This window comes from Rutidosis leptorrhynchoides, chromosome 11, assembly GCF_046630445.1.
Source record: "Rutidosis leptorrhynchoides isolate AG116_Rl617_1_P2 chromosome 11, CSIRO_AGI_Rlap_v1, whole genome shotgun sequence".
NCBI classification, from domain to species: Eukaryota; Viridiplantae; Streptophyta; class Magnoliopsida; order Asterales; family Asteraceae; genus Rutidosis; species Rutidosis leptorrhynchoides.
Window position 1 is genome coordinate 52593633 of NC_092343.1, and position 23461 is coordinate 52617093.

The 23461-nt window shown below is 37.4% G+C and overlaps 1 protein-coding gene across 1 annotated transcript; it reads right to left on the reverse strand.

Annotated features, from left to right (window-relative positions):
* Positions 1 to 13190: 13190 nt before the first annotated feature.
* Positions 13191 to 14543, reverse strand: LOC139876941 (probable indole-3-pyruvate monooxygenase YUCCA8). The gene is made up of 2 exons (XM_071864340.1): positions 13509 to 14543; positions 13191 to 13415 (listed from the first exon to the last, which is right to left on the reverse strand). The coding sequence occupies exons 1-2, from the start codon at positions 14541 to 14543 to the stop codon at positions 13191 to 13193; spliced, it is 1260 nt and encodes a 419-aa protein (XP_071720441.1).
* Positions 14544 to 23461: the final 8918 nt, after the last annotated feature.

Here is a 23461-nt window from a genome sequence, read left to right on the forward strand (position 1 = left end):
ATATATATATATATATATATATATATATATATATATATATATTATAAATAACAAGTTTTATTGCATAACTGAATTTACTAATTATATATTTTTAAACAAATAAATTTAATATTATTATTCATATATATATATATATATATATATATATATATATAATAATTTCATTACTTAATATATTATTTTGCATAATTATTTATAACAACAATTTCATACAATAGATTAATATCATTTCAAGTTATTATATAAATATATTTATTTATCTATATACATATCTAATTACAAATAGTTGTTCGTGAATCTTCGAAACTAGTCGAAGGTCAAATGAATATATAAAAACAGTTCAAGATTTTTGAGACTCAACATTACATACATTGCTTATCGCATCGAAACCATATAAAGATTAAATTTAAATTTGGTCGAAAATTTCCGGGTCGTCACACCCATCAAATCCACCTATATGTGAAGTGAACTCTATAGCCGAGGATCACTTCACTCAATCCACACCCATCCTATACATCTTGATGGATGCAAAACCAAGATCCGTAAATCGCCAATGGAACGTACCTGTTCCATTTATCACATAACAAACAACACAATTAGGGTGGATTACAAACCAATCCATATCGACACCTAGTGCCATAATGACCCAAATGTACTTTCAAGCACAACTCATGCCTAATCTCGCCAATAATCACCAACTAAAGTGATAATGGTTCCAATAACGCCAATCAAACCCAATCATAAGTGTTAAACACTTATCTTGCCCAATTTGACACATAAACCCTAATTTTAACCCATTTCAAAATTAGTCAACCCAAATACACCCAAATGGGTTCTAACACTTCCATAATCACTAACACTAGTGATTATACCCAATTTACAAGCCTTGAACAAAGTTAAACCGTTCACCAAACCAAAACCCGCCAACATCAACTTTAAACCCAAACAAATACATCAATAAACTTACTTCTTAAATTTAAGTGGGTTTCTTGACAATTTAAGTTCAAACCTTAACATTGAATCTCAAATCAAACAATGAAACTCGGAGTTAGAACTTACCAATACAACCACAACGTAGCCGTGGACGAGTAGAACAACTTTAACACTTGAGCTTTCACCTTAATCGACCTTCTTCTTCCCTAAATCGAGCTCTCTCTCTCTAAAACTCTAACTCTCTCTCTCTCTCTAGAATGAAGGTGTGTGGGTGAAAGAGTAAGAAATGAGATAGGGATAAGCTTTGGATCAGTTTTTATGGCCTCAAACCGTCCACAAAGTGAAAAGACCAAAACACCCCCAAAATACCCCTTTAAAAACGAGCTGGAAAACTGAATCAGGCCACGTGTCGCGTTTCGCGACATTACGTCGCGTTTCGCGACATTACGTCGCGTTTCGCGACAACCAGAACGTGACAAAGATCACCAAAACGCGACAGATTGATCAGGTCGAGGAGTTTTCAGGGTGTCGCGTTTCAAACACGCCTGTCGCGTTCCGCGACGTGCCCAGACGCGATACTCATGCCCAAAACGCGATGGTTTGCCAGTTTAGTCCATTTTCCAACATTTAAACCATTTACTATACGTGGAGCTGATACTGCTTATTTACTTTTATACGTGGATGACATTATTCTGACTGCCTCCACACCTGCCTTTCTTCAGCGTGTTATCACCTCTCTTCACTCGGAGTTTTCGATGACTGACCTTGGTCCTCTTAACTACTTTCTTGGGATTTCTGTGACACACACCACTTCTGGGATGTTTCTCTCTCAGAAGAAGTATGCCACCGAGATCATTGAGCGTGCTGATATGTCCGGTTGTAATCCTAGCCGGACACCCGTGGATACTAGTACCAAACTCACTGCATCAGGTCCCCCTGTTAAGGACCCGACCTCATATCGTAGCCTTGCCGGAGCTCTTCAGTACCTCACATTTACTCGCTCTGATACCATGTTGAATAATATGAACCCCGTAAATATGACTTTATTATTGATACGATATATATAGGGATACAAACCCTAGAATGCTAAGAACCTTACCGACCCAAGCCCACATATCGGACTTGGGCCGAACTATTATCTAACATTGACCACGGTTAAAGTTAAACGTTCACAAGGTTAAATACGCACCTATGGACCATGTATGTAACAACCCAAACCGTAACCGACCAAACACGACGAAATTGCAAACAAAAAAAAAATTTCTGGTGCAGGCCATCTGCGCGGCGCGCCAGGTGGCCGCGCGGCGCGCCAAATCACCTGGACAGCCCGCTGTCCCCGGAAGTCTATTTAACGAAAATGTTTGACTAGTTCCCGACATTTTTAGCCAAAACGCTTTTAACCATACATTCATATATGTAAAACTAGCACATAACTAAGGTTTGAGCGAGTTTTACAAAGTGGGGCCCACACGTGCCCAAAACGCCACTAAGTTTAAAATACAATGTTTAATACAAATTAGAGTTTCGACCACAAAAGGTTTAATTGCCAAACGACACAACGAGCATGGTGTTCGGGGTTAAACTACCCAAGTCTCGGTCAAACTCCAAGCCATAACCCAAAAGTGCTTCCTAATCATCGAAGCGGGAAACTCAATCCAAGGTAATGCCCTTACCCTTGTCCACACACGAACCTATAAAAAGGTAAACAACGAGAGGGTAAGCAAAGCTTAGTGAGCAAAATAATTATACATATACATATATAATCTACCTACTTGCATCACTTACACAACATCATACGCGGGATCAACAATTCGACAATCATGCAACAATAATATGCATATACCAATAATCGCATTTCCACAAGTAGCTAATAATACAATAGCATACGATTCATAATTAAATACTTTCAATACATAATTCACGCAACCTTGGTTAACCAATTCGAACAAGGGAAACGGTACATACAAGACCGTTGGAGTTCGTAACATCCGTTAGTGCTACTTAATCAACGCGTAGTCACTAATCCCCCGGGTGATGTCTTAAACAACGCGACTCACTCACCCATTACAATGTGGCGTCTTAAACAACGCGACGATTCCACATGCCATTCAATACGATGGATGGTGTCTTAAACAACGCGACATCCCCTCCATTACATTGTGGTGTCTTAAACAACGCGACATCCACTTCTTTACCATGTGGTGTCTTAAACAACGCGACATCCACTTCTTTACCATGTGGTGTCTTAAGCAACGCGACAATGCCACATTCATACGACACAAATAAGTACATTATATACACATACGCATAATTATTCCACTCACCTTAAACCTTCGGTGATTATTAAACCAAGCTTGAATTCCAAGGTAACGTACCTATTTCACAAGCATATAATTAATCAATCAACTTGGCCTAATCTCATAACACACACCATCCTAGGTCATCTTGACCCATTTTGACACTTAACCCTAATTTGGGTCACTCTTACCAAAAACCCTAACTCTTGGCACTCAAGGCCTTCATACACTTTAAATCACTAGGTTTTAACACAAAACACTAACGTTAACCAAATCTTGGTCCATTTTGACCCGTTTGACTCAATAAAAGTCAATACACCCACTTTGGGTCATTTATACCCAAATCACACCCATTTTCACTTCCTTAAGGTATTCTAGCAAATTATTAGCCAATTAGGGTTTCATAACAACAATTAATACTTTTAAAACCCTAGCTAACCCATTATTGAGCCTACATAACCCAATTTACCCAAGAACACCCAATTTACCCAAAAATGGGTCTTAATGTTCATCTTCACACAAACCCTAACCCATACACGAAATCAAAACAAGAATTGAAAGTTAAGGCATACCACAACTATCAAAATGTAGCAAATGACGAGATGAACAACTTTAGAACTTGGGCTTTAGCAAGAAACCCTCTTCTTCCTCTTCAAAGTGAGCTTTCCCTCTCTAAAACTCACTCTCTCACTAAAATAAATTGGGAGGTGATAAGGTTGGTGAACAAGGGAGTAAATGAGCTCCCAAACTACTGAACCAAGCATTAAACTCGGCCTTGATGTGAATTTACCAAGATACCCCCAAAATATCTAATTTAAAAAGAGAAAGGGATCTGTCACAGACAGTTGGCGCGGCGCGCCACAAGGCCGCGCGGCGCGCAACCCTGCCAGTTCAGCTCCTTTTGTATTTTAAATACACGCAACAGAACCCCGTTTCAAGTACCGTACATTACACTTATATACACATATGTACACTATAAATAATCGGGTCTTACAACTCTTCCCCACTTATTCGGATTGCGACCTCGCAATCCATGCCGCATGACAAGCGGGAAGATAAACCAACACAAACTCTTCAGGTTCCCAAGTGAACTCGGAACCCTTATTCCGCCGCCATTGAACTTTAAAAGTCCTAACCTCCTTATGCCTCAACCTCTTGACCTTTTCATCAAGTATTGCAATTGGCTCTTCAACATACTCCAACTTATTGTTTAGCTCAATTTCATCTAAAGGCATCCATGAAGAATCATCCGCAAGGCACTTACGGAGGTGAGAAACATGAAACGTGTTATGGATCCCCGCAAGCTCTTCGGGCAATTCCAATCGATATGCAACTTCGCCAACACGAGCTAAGACTTTAAACGGCCCAATAAACCGAGGACCTAACTTTCCCCGTTTTCGAAATCGAATAATACCCTTCCATGGCGAAACCTTAAGCATTACCATGTCGCCCTCTTGGAATTCGATCGTTCGTCTACGTTTATCGGCATACGACTTTTGCCTATCTTGAGCCTTTTTCAAATGCTCCCGAATAATATCAATCTTGTTATTCGTCTCTAAAATCAAATCGGTACTTCCGATTTCTCTTTGACCCACTTCTCCCCAACAAATGGGAGTTCGACACCTTCGGCCATAAAGCATCTCGTAAGGTGGCATCCCGATACTAGTATGAAAACTATTATTGTATGAGAATTCCACCAAGGGTAAATGCTCATCCCAACTACCACCAAAATCAATGATGCACGCCCGTAGCATATCTTCCAAAGTTTGATTCGTACGCTCGGTTTGACCGTCCGTTTGAGGATGATACGCCGTGCTCAACTTTAATTGTGTACCCATATCTTCATGAACTTTTCCCAAAATCGAGATGTAAAACGGGTATCTCGATCCGAAATAATAGATATAGGAACGCCATGCCGCGAGACCACTTCCTTGATAAACAACTTAGCCAAGGCCTCCGACGATATTGCTTCTTTAATGGGAAGAAACAAGGCACTTTTCGTCAACCGATCCACGATCACCCAAATCGAATCATATTGAGTTCTCGCCGTCTTAGGTAACTTAGTGATAAAATCCATGGTAATGTGCTCCCATTTCCACTTCGGGATTTCTAACGGTTGCAACTTACCATACGGCTTTTGATGCTCGGCTTTAACTTGCAAACAAGTAACACATCGTTCGACGTATTTTACAACATCGCGTTTCATGCCCGGCCACCAATAATCTTTCTTCAAGTCATGATACATTTTCGTCGCGCCCGGATGAATGGAATATTTCGACTTATGTGCTTCATCGAGTAGCACCCGTCGGTAATCACCCGTCTTAGGCACCCACACCCTTCCTTGAAAGGACAACAAACCCCGCGGACCCATAGTAATAAACTCCGATTGGCCCACAATTCGTTCCGTGTGCTTATCGTGAACATAAGCCTCTATTTGGTCTTCACCCATCTTTTCAAGAAAGTCGTTAGTGATAATCAAACGTAACGATGTTATACGTATCGCCGGATGTTGAGTCTTTCGACTTAACGCATCCGCGACCACATTCGCCTTACCCGGATGGTAAAGTATCTCACAATCATAATCTTTCACCACATCCATCCATCTACGTTGACGATAATTCAAATCCCTTTGAGTAAAAAGGTGTTTCAAATTCTTATGATCCGAATATATCGTACACTTGACACCATACAAGTAGTGGCGCCAAATTTTCAACGCATGCACAACCGCCGCCATTTCAAGATCATGAGTCGGGTACCTCGTTTCGTGTTCCTTTAATTGCCGAGAGGCATAAGCAATGACTTTACCCCTTTGCATAAGAACGCACCCGAGCCCATTTAAGGAAGCATCACAATAAACCACCATGTCTTCGACGCCTTCCGGTAACACTAACACCGGAGCTTGACACAACTTCTCTTTCAATAATTGAAAAGCAATTTCTTGCTCGTTTTCCCAATTGTACTTAGCACTCTTCCTCGTCAACTTTGTTAATGGAGAAGCAATCTTAGAAAAGTCTTGGATAAACCGACGATAATAACCGGCCAATCCGAGAAAACTTCGAATCTCCGTGGGCGTAGTCGGTCGTCCCCAACTCTTCACCGTCTCAATCTTCCCCGGATCCACTTGGATACCGCTTTCGTTCACAATGTGACCAAGGAATTGAACCTCCCTTAGCCAAAATTCACATTTAGAGAACTTTGCATACAACTTCTCTTTTCTTAGCGTCTTCAAAACTTCACGCAAGTGACGTTCATGTTCGTGCATACTTTTCGAGTAGACTAGTATGTCGTCAATGAATACAATAACCGACTTGTCCAACATAGGTTGGCACACCCGGTTCATAAGATCCATGAATGCCGCCGGTGCATTCGTAAGACCGAAGGGCATAACTACAAATTCATAATGCCCGTAACGCGTTCGGAAGGCCGTTTTCTCAATGTCTTCCTCACGGACCCGCATTTGGTGATAGCCGGACCGTAAGTCGATCTTAGAGAAATACGTTGCGCCTTGAAGTTGATCAAACAAATCGTCGATCCTAGGTAGTGGATAACGATTCTTGATCGTCACTTTATTCAACTCACGGTAATCAATGCACATACGCATACTACCGTCTTTCTTCTTCACAAATAAGACCGGAGCGCCCCATGGCGAAGCACTCGGTCGGATAAAACCCTTCTCGAGCAATTCTTGAATTTGATTCAATAACTCTTGCATCTCCGTTGGCGCTAAACGATAAGGAGTTTTAGCAATGGGGGTAGCCCCCGGAACCAACTCGATGCGAAATTCGACTTGTCTTTCCGCCGGGACACCCGGTAACTCATCCGGAAAGACATCTTCAAACTCATTAACTACCGGAATTTCACGAATTGGTGGTGGCTCATTACGAGTGTCGACAACATGAGCAAGGAAAGCCATACCACCGGTAACAACGTGACGTCGTGCCCGAGCAAAAGTGCATATCGGCACCGATCTCCTTCGTTTGTCACCATGAATAATCATCTCTCCCCCACTTGGGGTCTTTACACGAATAAACTTGTCGTGGCATGCAATATCGGCTCTATAACGATCGAGCCAATCCATACCAACGACAACATCAAAATCACCCAAAGTCATCGGAATAAGATCAATTTCGAAACTTTCGGTGTCAAACACAACATTGCAATTTTTACACACATCAACCACTAGCGCCGTCTTGCCATCCGCTATTTCAACTTCTACCGGACGACTCAACTTTACTAGCGGTTTATTTAACTTAGGCACAAATCTTGGAGATACGAAAGACAAATTAGCACCACTATCAAAAAGTATTCGAGCCGGATTAGAATTAACCATGAAAGTACCTGAAACGACTTCATTGGATTGTTTAGCTTCTTCATTAGACATCAAGTAGTTACGACCCCTAGCCGTACCCGCTGCCTTCTCTATCCGCTTAGCATTGTCATTACGCAACTCGGGACACTCGGGCCGTTTGTGCCCTTCTTTACCGCAATTGAAACAAGTAAACTTGGGTGTAGTAGAGGGATTGGTGCAATCACGGGCCATATGTCCCTTTCGCCCACAATTATGGCAAGTATAACGAAACTCTCCCGGCGCACTCTTCTTGACACTTCCGACACTCTCGGTTGCACCCTTCTTTGAAAAGTTTGACTTCTTGCTTGAAAAATTTGAATGACTAGAACCTTCAAACTTTCTCTTCCTCAACACAATCGCTTCAAACCCTTTCGCCATATTAAACAACTCATCGAAGCTCTTTACCACATTTACGCTAATCTTTTCTTGATAACTGTCATTCAAGGTTCGATAGAAGTCTTCTTTCAACATTTTATCATTCCCGACATACTCCGGGCAAAATTGCGTCTTGGACAAGAACACGGATTTGAGAGTGTTCAAGTCCATCGACCCTTGCCTTAAGGTGCGTAACTCGTCCTTAAGCCTGGTAAGATCGGCCGAAGTTCGGTACTCATCGAAGAACTCCGCTTTAAATTCATCCCAAGTGAAGTCCATACATTGTTCTTCACCATAAAGTTGGATCTTAGCATCCCACCACAGTTTCGCGTCACCCCTTAACATGCTACAACCGTACCTAGTCTTCTTATCGGGTGGACACTCACAAGTACGGAAGGCCCCCTCCATATCGGAGATGAATCGGGCACTCTTGAGTGGGTCCCGATCGCCCTCAAAAGTAGGAGGTTGAGCATCCCTAAAGTTCTTGAAGAAAAAGTCACGCCTTCCCCCATTTTCTTCTTGAAGAGCAATCTTAATTTGCTCCTTAACCAAAGTGACGACTTGTTCGTCAATCGTCTCGAGAAACATCTTCTTAACATCTTCGCGAAACTCCGCCTTTTGGCGTTCAAAGATGGCCTCAACCTTGGCCGTGAACTCGGGGTCCTCGCTCGTGCCCCCATTATCAAGTTCGGTGTCGTGTCCGTTTCGCGTCCTCATTCTATAAAACGGAATAGATTAAATAACGAAACGAAAGACATGACAATGCACATCTCGCTCGACGATCATCGTACATCGCTTGTTTGACACGATTTGCACCCGTAGTAAGGGTAGCTAATCATTACTACGCGAGCACGTCGCGCTAACGCGCTAGTACAATGTCCATTTCGCTCGATGATTACTATACAACACAACCAATAATGCATGATTAGTTCACATAAACCTATGTACTAACCAAGACCCGGTCCGACCCAAAGTCCTACAAGTCCCGCACAATACGCACACAAAGGTCTAAGTCTAGGCGCCTATCTCAAGTCACCTAAATCCCTTAGACCATGCTCTGATACCACTTGTAACAACCCAAACCGTAACCGACCAAACACGACGAAATTGCAAACAAAAAAAAAATTTCTGGTGCAGGCCATCTGCGCGGCGCGCCAGGTGGCCGCGCGGCGCGCCAAATCACCTGGACAGCCCGCTGTCCCCGGAAGTCTATTTAACGAAAATGTTTGACTAGTTCCCGACATTTTTAGCCAAAACGCTTTTAACCATACATTCATATATGTAAAACTAGCACATAACTAAGGTTTGAGCGAGTTTTACAAAGTGGGGCCCACACGTGCCCAAAACGCCACTAAGTTTAAAATACAATGTTTAATACAAATTAGAGTTTCGACCACAAAAGGTTTAATTGCCAAACGACACAACGAGCATGGTGTTCGGGGTTAAACTACCCAAGTCTCGGTCAAACTCCAAGCCATAACCCAAAAGTGCTTCCTAATCATCGAAGCGGGAAACTCAATCCAAGGTAATGCCCTTACCCTTGTCCACACACGAACCTATAAAAAGGTAAACAACGAGAGGGTAAGCAAAGCTTAGTGAGCAAAATAATTATACATATACATATATAATCTACCTACTTGCATCACTTACACAACATCATACGCGGGATCAACAATTCGACAATCATGCAACAATAATATGCATATACCAATAACCGCATTTCCACAAGTAGCTAATAATACAATAGCATACGATTCATAATTAAATACTTTCAATACATAATTCACGCAACCTTGGTTAACCAATTCGAACAAGGGAAACGGTACATACAAGACCGTTGGAGTTCGTAACATCCGTTAGTGCTACTTAATCAACGCGTAGTCACTAATCCCCCGGGTGATGTCTTAAACAACGCGACTCACTCACCCATTACAATGTGGCGTCTTAAACAACGCGACGATTCCACATGCCATTCAATACGATGGATGGTGTCTTAAACAACGCGACATCCCCTCCATTACATTGTGGTGTCTTAAACAACGCGACATCCACTTCTTTACCATGTGGTGTCTTAAACAACGCGACATCCACTTCTTTACCATGTGGTGTCTTAAGCAACGCGACAATGCCACATTCATACGACACAAATAAGTACATTATATACACATACGCATAATTATTCCACTCACCTTAAACCTTCGGTGATTATTAAACCAAGCTTGAATTCCAAGGTAACGTACCTATTTCACAAGCATATAATTAATCAATCAACTTGGCCTAATCTCATAACACACACCATCCTAGGTCATCTTGACCCATTTTGACACTTAACCCTAATTTGGGTCACTCTTACCAAAAACCCTAACTCTTGGCACTCAAGGCCTTCATACACTTTAAATCACTAGGTTTTAACACAAAACACTAACGTTAACCAAATCTTGGTCCATTTTGACCCGTTTGACTCAATAAAAGTCAATACACCCACTTTGGGTCATTTATACCCAAATCACACCCATTTTCACTTCCTTAAGGTATTCTAGCAAATTATTAGCCAATTAGGGTTTCATAACAACAATTAATACTTTTAAAACCCTAGCTAACCCATTATTGAGCCTACATAACCCAATTTACCCAAGAACACCCAATTTACCCAAAAATGGGTCTTAATGTTCATCTTCACACAAACCCTAACCCATACACGAAATCAAAACAAGAATTGAAAGTTAAGGCATACCACAACTATCAAAATGTAGCAAATGACGAGATGAACAACTTTAGAACTTGGGCTTTAGCAAGAAACCCTCTTCTTCCTCTTCAAAGTGAGCTTTCCCTCTCTAAAACTCACTCTCTCACTAAAATAAATTGGGAGGTGATAAGGTTGGTGAACAAGGGAGTAAATGAGCTCCCAAACTACTGAACCAAGCATTAAACTCGGCCTTGATGTGAATTTACCAAGATACCCCCAAAATATCTAATTTAAAAAGAGAAAGGGATCTGTCACAGACAGTTGGCGCGGCGCGCCACAAGGCCGCGCGGCGCGCAACCCTGCCAGTTCAGCTCCTTTTGTATTTTAAATACACGCAACAGAACCCCGTTTCAAGTACCGTACATTACACTTATATACACATATGTACACTATAAATAATCGGGTCTTACAATGTACGAGGAAAAACAGGGTGTTACAGAAAGACCAAGTCCACCGTGTTGTATTTATAATGGGTCGATATTAAAAAATAGCCTAAAAAGAATCGATCAAAATGTTAGTGACGGCTAATCAAATGTATTATTTCTATTGGGTTTATGATTTTTTATAAGGATAGAAGATGTAGATGAAAATGATAAAGGTTGATAAAATGACAAAAATGCCCTCATGTGCGTCGCACAGGAGGTTACTTAACGGGTAAAAACTTATAGAAGTTAGTGACGGGGTCATCCATGTTGAAAGTTGATAAATGAGGATCAACGAGGTCAATAAAAAAGAAAAAGGTTATCTGTGTTGTTTGATATAAAAATGAAGGAACAAAGGAGCAATTTTCTCTTTATCTAATCCATTAGTGATCGTCCCTCTTTTCATGTTTTTCCTTCCGAAAAGCAGAATTTAAATTAAAATAGATACAATGATCTAAGACTTACACATCGAGTCAAACCATTATCTCTTATTGACAAGAACCAAACAATCAATTTGAAACTTCCTATTGAAACACACTGCCTACATGGAACAATCTCTAACCATACCCAACATATAATTGAAATATACAAATGAAAACAAACAAATGCAACACCATAACTTACGTGTTCGCGCAACACAATCGATGAACCTAATAGAAAGTAAATTGCTGACTTAGGGGCCTGCTTATTTTTCTCATATATTAAGTCTTGTTATCATTTGCATAGAGGTGTCTAATTCTGTCAGAATCCTATTGAATTCCGTGAGCCAAACGATGTCAGGTAAGAAACTATAAGGAATGTAATACCTATAACCAAGGTTGGGGAACTCGGATCTAGGGGAGATCTCGTTTAAACATTTATGGGGAGATCTCGGCATCTCAGGGAAAATCTCGGACGTTGACCTACATTGACTTTTTAGTTTTTTTAATATAAATATATAAAAATAAATAAATATATGTATATTCATATACATTTTTACAAGATTTTACAAGAAAATCCAAGAAATGAACGAGAAAATCCAAGATTTTACAAGAAAATTCGATAAATACGCGAGAAAATATGAGAAATCGTGGTTTTGACCAAGATTGACCCCGTTGACCGAGAAATCTTGGGAGATGGACATCTCGTCTCGGCTGCCTTCTAAAAACGAAATCTCGGGAAGAAATTTTATGTGTATAGTAAGTATACGTTACATATATATATGTATATGCATTGGCGTAGGGAATATATTTATATTGTATATTAATTCATATTATAATATATGAGGAGAAAAAATAAAATAGAGGATATAATAAATATTGATCCGCAAGTTGAGCACAAGTATTGACATTGAAAATAGACCATTTTTAAAGAAATATAATTGTGGAAGTCACATGCATACAAAATAATGTTGCCAAGAATGATATATTTTCCATTTCATATGCCTTATTTTCAGTTTCCACATTATACACGCAGCATAATATACTATATATACTACTCCTATTATACTATACATATAAATATAAATATAATGATTACAATTTATAACTATATATCATTATAATTATTATTTAATTATTTATTTCAATCATATACGTTATACAGATCCATAGGGTGGACTTTTTCTATTGCACAAAATAACCTGTTCATTTCAATCATATACTATACGTTGTTATATGTATTTTGTAATTTTATAAACTCAAATGGGTAAATTATACAACACACTTGGTAAGAAAACAATAAATAAACAGAATACTTGAGAACTATAAACTACAGATCGAAGGATACATTGTGACTATAAATTGAAATGATTCTTGTACAAAGTGTATACAACAAGTATAAGAAAAAAATAAAATATTATAAAAGTTAAATAATAAAGTAAAATAAAAAGGAGCCCCATCATCCTCGCTATGCAAAACACCCAAACAGTCTTCAAAAACTGCTGTTAGGGCTTTTAGGAGTGGGCTGGCCTTGTGTGTGCTATATATATTCTTCTTTTGTGTTTTTGGTTTTATATAAATCACATATAGAAAGATATTTTATAAAGAATAACAAATAATAGTAAAAGACAAGAAATTCATTTTCTAAAATTAGAAAGTTGAGATGCATCTTCTATGAGTAGGAACTTTTTGTTTTTTCTGATTTAATTCTTTTTTCCATTCTTTTCCAATATCTTTTGATATTTTGACTGCATCAATTGAAGCACCAGCCAACCCTCTTCTTGTGAATCCTGCTGCATATAATCCTCCTTTTCCCTTCCAACCATTTGGGAATGGTGTTTTTGGGAATCCATTTTCAGCAAAGAATTCTTTTTCCTATAAAAAAAAAATTCAGACTTTAATTAATAAACGTATTAATGGATTCAAATAAATAAAGGGTTAGTAAAAAGTTTGGATTTTGATGCTTACATGAAGCCAAAATGGAACATTGCTGAAGTAACCAGTTGCTAAAATGACTGAGTCAATGTTGAGAATGTCACCGTTGACTAATTCGACCGTTTTCGATGTGAATTTTTTGATACCTGGCACAACCGTAATATCGCCTGATCGGATCTTTTCGAGCGCTCCAATGTCAAGAACTGGTGTTTTACCATGGTAGTTTTTGAGTGTTAATGGACCTAAGGATGGTCTTTTTATACCATAGTTTTGTATGTTACCAATTATGAACCATGCAAAGATTAATAAAAGTCTATCAACTATCCATAATGGTAGCCATGCCATTAGTATCATGGCTAAATCAAATGTTGATTTACCAAACATTTCTCTTGGTAGAACATGAACCGAGCTTCGAATCACCATTGATGGCTTTGCATTGTGGTTAGAGAGATCAAGAGAGACTTCCATGCCAGAATTACCACAACCGACAACCAAAACATTCTTTCCGGAGTACTTTACTCCGGTTTTGTAATCTTTTGCATGGATTACTTCACCGGAGAAGTCTTCTAAGCCTTCGATTTCTGGCATCACGCCTTCGGCGTTTTCTCCTGTGGCTACCACAAGCATCTGGCAGATATATTCCGTCTCTGACCGGATTGATCCGATCATTGAGACGGTTTTTACCCGCCAGAGTTTGCATGCCACATCATATTTAGCTGATTGGACACACTCATTGAATTGTGGCTTGATGTCAAACCTTTTGGCGTAGTCCTCGAGATAAGCAATGAATTGCTTCTTAGTCGGGTACTCGGGGTATTCTTCGGGAAAGGGTACTTTGGGAAGTTGACAAAACTTTTTCGGGAGGTGAAGTTTTAGGCGATCATAGGTACGTTTTTGCCAAAGTGAAGCAATGCAGTCAGATCTTTCGATGACTACAAAGGGAATGCCTTGGTCCTTAAGGCAAGCCGATATAGCTAGCCCTGACGGGCCCGCTCCTACTATAACGGGCCCGTTGACCCAGACACATCTCGGGCCATAAAAGTTGTTTTGCTCAGAAAATTTAAACATTTTGCCAAATTGTTGATGAAGCACAAGCAAATGAATGTGTTATAAGTGTAAGATGCGGTACAAAATTGAAAGCTTTGTTGGTATTGATGTTGTTTAAGTTGTTGTATGGTTTTTAGTTGTGGTGATGTGAGTTTTGAGTGAAATGGAATAGGGAATGGAAGGTGTATATATAGGGTGAACGGGTGAAGTTGGGTTGGATGACTTGTGGGGTAGAGGTTATAGTGGCGGGGCCAATTAATATCAATTATACAAGTATATTGTTTACTTAGTAAATGTTAAAAAAAGTAGCTCACCCCCATAATCTTTAGGTGGTTTATATGGTTTCAATTTACAGACGATTTGTTTAAAATTCTTATAATTTTAAATTTAGAAAAATTCAAAATATCATTTTAACGTAATTAATTACTATGTGTAGTGAAAGTGGACATTAAAAAAGCTAATTGAAAGAAGAAAGTACAATCAACCAGGCTTGCTATTACAACCTTGAAGATTGATTCATTGCTTGAAAACAGATCAATATTCTTGAATCCAACAAACACGTCGATCGATTTATCTTACTTGATTATTTTCTTTATCAATCGATTTTATCAAATTTAGAGTGGTCGGTTTCAAGAAAGCGTGTTCTTTGATGATATTTGCTAATTAAATACTACTTCTAATTTGTATTATATGTACATATTAGTTATACTTAAGCTATAATTATTATATTATTATACGCGTAATCAAAAGTAGTTTTAAGGATACATATGCAATTTTTTATGTATATAAATAATAAAGTAGTTGTGCTTTTCATAAAAAAAAAATGGGCTCACTCCAACTAATAAGTTTAGATTCATAATTTTAAATGTTTTAAAAAATAATGAAAGTAGCTATATATACTATTATTATTATTATACATACTATACATGTCCTAAGTAATAGTCGAATTACGTTTTTCCTTTGCAGCAAATAACGTAATAACATTATAACGGATTCAAAATCAACAAGTGCAACCAATACAATGAAATCAAAACGATCCATAATCAAACTGGAACAACCTAAACAAAACGGCATCAGCAACAAGGTGAGAAGAGTTTAGCAAGGAAGTAAAGACAATGTTAAAACTATAACATATAGACGCAAACATACCGGCGACATAAAATACAAATAGAAACAAACAACACAAATGGTAGTGATCGAAAGAACGCTCACTATTACAATATAACAGTCCAGCGGCCACAACCAATCGAGCCGTCATAAAATGAACCTAAGCCTGCAAAATGAACCTAAACCTAAGATTATATTACTTGTATTATGTTATAATACTTAATACTTAATAGTAGTTTTGGCGAGGGTGTTACATTGGAACTTCTTGTATTTGGAGGTCTTCAGATCAGGTGGACTCTTAAACGATTTAAATAGTGTCGTTTGATCAGGATATATTCCATCTGCCAAATAATATCATTTATTGAAATGTGCCTTGTCAATCGTAAAGTTGCATGATGAAGCTATATCCTTGAAGAAAATTTATAAATATGTCAGATTGATTGGGTACATTAATGTCATTATTTGAACCGACAGATCTACAAAAAAGTGTGTCAAATCCACAAATTGGATGATGCCGCAATTTCTAGCATAAATGTTGCGCAACCTTGATATATTAAAGGGGCGCGGCTTTGTATGAGGCCCGTACTGCAGAGCAAGCGAAGAAAATGTAAGGGCGTCCTAGCACTTCTGCAAGAAAACGGCCTAGCTAATGCGCCCCTTATTGAAAAGTCAAGGATATTGAATGATCGATATTCACCTCGTGTGTAATGACCTGTTCAAGCAATTACACATTTTCTCTAAGCCTATTACATAGAATCAAGGTATTCGAGCATATTCGAAAAACCATTTATTTCTTGATGTTTGAAAATCAAATGTTGAACATCTTATGCATTTGATTTCTCCAAATACTCGGTCAAGTAATGAAATACACACTTATAGAAATTGTCCAAACATTCATAATGAGTTTGTTGACCCATATGTAAATATGCATCAAAAGAATCGAAAGAAGTAATGTACGCTAGTTGTCGATGTACATTTTTGAAATATGTTAAAGTCAAACAATCCGGTAGCATCACGTTTTTGATTGAATAACGAAAATAATCAGGTAATGGTAATTTATAATAATTAATTATACCTTTTCATATACGAATAAACAATGATTTCCTCATCCGGTAACGTATTCTAAAGTAATCCACCAGAAGAGTTGGTGTCAGCCACATAATCATTATATAAACATTTTGCAGTACTATGATGATCTCTCGGTATGAATCTAAAAGGTGCTCTTAGTATTGATGTTCAGCCTCCTCATATTCCAAACTATAAATTATGTCGAGTGTGTCAAGTTCTTGAATAGGATAGAAGATATAAACGCTTTCTAAAATTTTCTCCACTTCGGCATCATTAATATTCATTTTAAGTATAAAATTTTAATGAAAGTAATTCTCGATGTGAAAACATAAAGAAAAAGGGTCGAGCTTTGAATAGGAAAAAGAGTGGATCTGCACTGTCTCAAGTAAATTGGTTTATTTGGAAAATGCAATGTTCTTTGGAAGATCTATCTCGTGTCTTGTACTGCACGATTCCACTCTAAAAGAACTCCGAACCATTCTCTTGAAGCTCATCCTCTTCCCCCCGAAATGACCTGGACCAATAGGAAAATCCAAATTCATTGGGCGTCTCGATACGATCCAATAGAAAGCCCAAAGGGTGCCATATTATAGGAGACCAAACTAAGTGTTTGAATAAATCTTCCTCTATTTGTAACCGGTCGAGGGATCTTTCTCTTTTCCCCTTTTCAAACTCTAATTCATTTTTCTCATAAAGAAATCTCCGATCAAGGATAGGATAAATATTGAAAGAATGTGTGAAATTATATAAAAGAATGAGTGACAGTGTTTGAAAAAGTGTGTAAATTTTTGCAAATATACAAAGAAAATACGATACTAAAAAAATTGAATTAACCATTAGCTTCTTCAAAGGTGTTATTATTATTATTATTATTATTATTATTATTATTATTATTATTATTATTATTATTATTATTATTATTATTATTATTATTATTATTATTATTATTATTACAACTAAATATTTAACGAATATACTAAAAAAATTTCTTATAACTCTTGCCATTCGTTGTACTTTAGAACGACCAAGGCGATGATTATGGATTTCGAACTAATGGTGCGTGAATGATATTGGTTTCATCGATGGCGAATCAAAATAGTGGGTAAATCACGTCCTAAGCTGACACTTACCTCACGTTTCCCTAAAAAAGTTACTTCTCTTAATTAATTTGTATTCATAAAATTAAATTCGTGCTAACACCAAGATCGAAATAATTAGGCTTTTGACTAGAAAGGACGTCAATGTGTGCAGTTCACCCGGTTATGGGTCTCGTCGCTCAGGGGCTCGTCACCCATGAATTTTACTTGCTAGTGGAGATCTAATGTAGTTGTCGCTAAAGAAGGTTTATGTGCGAATCTAAAAAAATTAAATATAAAATTAAGGAATCTTATGCAAACACGAGAATAGTAGTGATGTGCATTTCGTGGTATATGAATTATTGTATAAAATAGTATGAAAAAATACCGGTTAAAGATTGCTACACACTAACAGGCAGTGTACCCGATCGTGTAGTAGTATAGACAATGGTAAAATCCGTGTATCGTTTCAAAGACAATATCTAAGTCAAATTAGGATTATAAACTAAATTGTGATTAACTAATAAAATTACAATTACAAGATATTTTGGTTTGCCCTTTTACGATGGGTGAATCAAGTGATGAATAAGATTAAAAGACAATATTTTTGGTATTTTAAGTTTATGAAAGTAAAAAGATAGTTTTGATATCAAATTAAGGAAATATGCTCATCTAGACTTTTTACCCTTAATGTTAAATGTTATTTAGGATTAAGATCTGTGATCGATGTCGAAGGGCCGGTCAAAAATAGCCTAATTACTCTACTTTAGATAGGGTAAGCAGGATTCGTTCCACGGGAAGTTATGGTTAACTAGCAAGCAATTTCAAGATTGGTTTGTTGGTTTAACTAAAAACTACTAAGATTAATCACTAACTTAAAACTTAAAACTTAAACTAAAGTGCGATTGAAAATATTGAAATGTAAACAATGAGAGTAAAACCTTTATCCTTTCACAATCCCAATCTAACATGTATTCATTCAAACAAGCATTATGTTTACCAAATATTGATCATATCTCATAGACAAGGCTTCTTGAATTCACTAATTCTATTATCTTGGGATTAAACTATGCAACCTAGACAATATGTCTTTATCTCTAATCTAATTAACACTAAGTTGGATCAAGAACACATTGTTAAATCACAATAATTTAACTTGCAATAACAAAACATAAAACTTGCATTAATCAACAATTGATTTGGTTCACAATATCATAATCCATAAGTATTAAAACATCACAAACCACATAATCTTGAATGAAATCATACATATTTTAATTGTTCATGGAAAGGATAAAGTTAAGAAGACTAGCCAAGCATGTTGGTGATGATGATCATGGAGATTTTTGAAGATTGCATGATGAACAACACTTTAATCCTAGCTTGAATCCTTGAACAATGATGATTGGAGAGTGTTTTGATGTGTTTGGGAGTGATCTCTGGTGCAAAAACTGATGGAAAAAGTTCCCCTTTCGTAACCCTAATGCTCTCTTTATATAGGGGTTGGATAACTTGATCACAAAGCTAAAATTCGTATTTCATGGCACCAAAATATTTGTATTGGCGTATTTTAAACAAATCCTGGCGTATTTTACGCCAGTGTATTTTCAGCTTGGGCGTATTTTTACGCCAGAAAATGACTTTTGCACTGAAATGACCTGAGAGATGGCGTATTTTACGCCAAGCCATAAAACCAAAGTTATAGCCCTCTGAAATACGGACGTCTGGGCTTTTGAATCACCTCGATCGGAGGTCGTATGCTCAAGTTATGGCCAAAACCGTAACAGCGTGCATGAGACAACTTTTTTAGCATTTTCAGCATCTTTTATCTTCTTTTCTCCATAAACCTGAAATATACGAAACTATATCAAAGTACCTTTTTTTCCACTTAAATTTAATCACTTTTATCATGTTTAATACAAACGATTGTGTCAAACAATGACCGATCAAACCCCTCACACTTGGCTTTTGCTTGTCCTCAAGCAAATCTGTTTTTGACTATAAAACAACTATACCTAAGTGGCCTTGATTCAAATAACTTTTCGTAAACAACATTAACTATTAATCGAGATGTAAGGACAATACTGGACAATCACTCAAACCCTCAAACAATTTTCAACCTCTAACGCTTCGATCATAAAACTATTCCTCATATAATATTTTCAATAATTCCAACGCTATTTATAACATTAATAACCTCAATCATTTCCCAAAATCGTCAAATGGATCAACACTTAGAACTAAATTAAACAAATATCCTTCACAACTTTTCATGATCCATACTTAATCTTTTAACAACAATATAAATGTATCTAAGTAGCATGTCAAAAGAAACACAAAATGGGTTAAATTACATCCGGAGTGATTTCATTGGGTTAGCCATGACTCAAATAAAAATGGGTGTAAAGCGATTACGAATGTCGAATCAATCAAACTTTATAAGGTTTAGAAATTCTAACGTGACCTTCATTCGCACAAAGATAAATTAGATTAAATCGGAATGTCAACTATAACTAGAATCGTGCATATGTTTGTGTTTTTGTCCTCCTTAACTTTTCAATTAGCCAAACTCATGCCCTTGTCTACACTAGTACTAAGTGCATAGCTTCTAAGTCCCGACACCAATGAACCCCCTAAGTCTAATGGAGAAAATACCCCATACCACAAGCTCGGTGAAGTGGATTTTGGTTACATTGCCTATTTGTGCGAGGCATCACATGAAAGGTGTAGGTACTTTTGTGAAGTTATAAGGAGTCTTGCATTTTCGACTTGACATTTCAACGAGAACGAATTTTATGCCTCAGTGGTCCATGCTTTATAAGGCACTCATTTCACAATTTTTGGCATACTCTTCTTCTACTCTCTTTTTCCATCATTTTTTTCTATGCCTTAGTGGTCCATGCTTTTTAGGGCAATCGTTTCACAATTTTTGGTATATATTTTTTAAATTCGTCTCTTTCACTTCCTCCTCTTTTTCTTTCTTTCTTTTTTTTTTTCTTTTTTTTTTCCTTTTCATGATAGCACACAGCATTTAACATATTAAGAACATTTAGGATGTAATGGTGGATGCGTGGTGATGGTGACAATGATATATAGATATATGTATGTAATATAGATAATGGGTGTTAGGTGTGGTGAATATCATTGTCATAGCTTGTGATATAAAGTACTCCCTTTCGACCTTTGCCTTGGGAAGAGTAAACTCTACAAGTGTCGCATTGGTGACCATCATCATTATTATGCACTTTCATACTAGTGAGTAAATCGTGGAATCCATTGTGGAACCTAGGAAACCACTCTGAGTCAAACTAATTAAAAAGCCACAAACACTATAACATAATAGCTAGTTATAATTGCCATGGTAATTTAAACTAATTATGTCTAAGTAAAAATGAGTTGCGTTGCCACTTAATGTTACTAAATCTAAACAAGATAAAGTTTGATTAAATTCGACATTAATAACCAAAAATAAGGTTAGGAATGGGAAATTGGTTTTTCTTTGGTTTAATTCTAAAGGCTCAGGCTGCTAATGGTAACTAATTGATTCTAGTACACAATTGTGTACTAACGACCTGGGTAGACTGGCTGCAAAATAAAAAAGAATGGTTTAAAAAGAAAATCCTAAAGTGTTTCTTTATCATTCATGTTACCTAGAATACAACAATGGGATCTCATATTCATCCTCTCTTTTCTCATGAGAATACAATTTCTTAAAGTTAACTAGCCGAGGTCAACAAGGTCAAATGCATTCAATAAATTGCCTAACACTGTCATTCCTCACCGGCCAAGTCCAAAAACTTCCAAGTTAATTCTTAGTAACTATGGGTACTCTCATGGGTCAACATCTCAATTATAGCCTTGAAATTAAAAATTTGACCACCTAGGCACTTTAGAACCATTTATTTCATAAAACCTCAACACAACCATCTTTTTCAAGCTAAGCCAAATGTGAAAATTTCCTTCCTCCCCCCCACACATAAGTCATGCTACGTCCTCGTATGTATGTTTAAAAATTATTTTAGACAAAAGTGAGGAAATTAAACAAAGAGAAAGAAGAAAAAGAATAATATTACCCGGGATTAAAAGCAACTTCCCAATATAATTGTGATAAGTATACCAACTCCCATTTCATCACACAACATGTTTCCTTCCATCCAACTTTATTCTTACAAAACAAAAACAACAAGAAAATATAAAATCTAACTAGCCCACTTTCGTAGGGAACACGATTGCACTTAGCATGTGCAACAAGCCTTTAAACCACCTGATTCCCTCGGGTGGACGAGTTTTGTCTCGTGAGGGCTTGCAGTGAACATACCCACAAAGTTCACTTATCTAATAAATAAAGAAAAATAATATATAAATAAATTAAAGAAGACTTACAAACTCTACACATAGTTCAGTTTTTATTTCTGAGTCGTGCACACGACTCGTTCTCTACTTCAGCTAATTCCAGGACTGTAGAAGATTCCTTCTTCTCTCGCTTTGTGAGAATCTTCATTAACTCTAACTTTTCTCAACTTAGACTCCAACCATGCATCATCTTCCTTGGCGACTTACATTAACTCAAATAAATTATCTTTTTCTTTAGGAGACAAGTTACACACAAGACGGTTACTCAAACTTTCATCTCCTCTACTCCTAGCATCATGGACCCATCTATGTAATTTTCTCATGGAGCGATTAATCACCGGGTCATCCTCATCTTCCTCTACCTTATCATGCGATCTCACAAAAATACGTGGTGGATTTTCCTCGTCTCCCCCACACTTAGGCCCCTCAAGATCCTCTAAATTTGAAGACACCTCATAATTAACTTGAGAAATCACCTTCACATTCTTATTCACGTTGATCTTGTGACCTCCAAACCTTTCAACAAGTTTTTCTACGGTTCCCCCCGTTACTTCGACTACCTTTCCATTGGATTTTTCAGATTTTTCAAGTGTATCATCAGACACATTCCGAACACACATATTCGCCATTTTGTTATCACTAGATACTGTAGCGACCCCGACAAATCGTCAAGTGACGGCGTCGGCTACGTGGGTCCCATTACCTGATTATAAGTCTTTAAGATAACGTTTGACCAAAATATGTCGCCTTCATTTCAAAATAAAGATTGTTTCAAAGTTTACAAGAATTGTTCAACCAAAAGTTAAGTTACAACGTTATAGATACGATTGAAATCTATGCGACACGGTTTAAAGTAAAGTCAAAAGACGCTCCATGAAATGCATGTATACTCGACATCGGATGCAAGTATCAAATAGTAAGCGGAAGCATGTTTCACATATCGTGCAAGACCTGAGAAAAACATAGAAATCTGTCAACGAAAACGTTGGTGAAATCATAGGTTTAAGTAAGTAAGTACAAGTGAACCACAAGATTTGCATCAATGAAATAATAGTAATACATTCCAAAAGTTTGTTTCACGAGCACCCAATTATCAAAGCTTAACATTCCTTCCATTGTATACCCCATCACTTAGTGCTAGAACAAACACTGATTCTCGAAAATATATTTCATCCGTAGACGGTAGCGAACCGTCAAGGATGAGGGTTGTCAACCCATATGGCCATATAACATAAGTTCTCGCTTACACCCGGCAAGTGTAACTAATGATAATCGAATTGAGGATTTTTGTTCTAAACTCGTATGTAGAATGTTTGTTTTCCCGTTCTTGTGTTC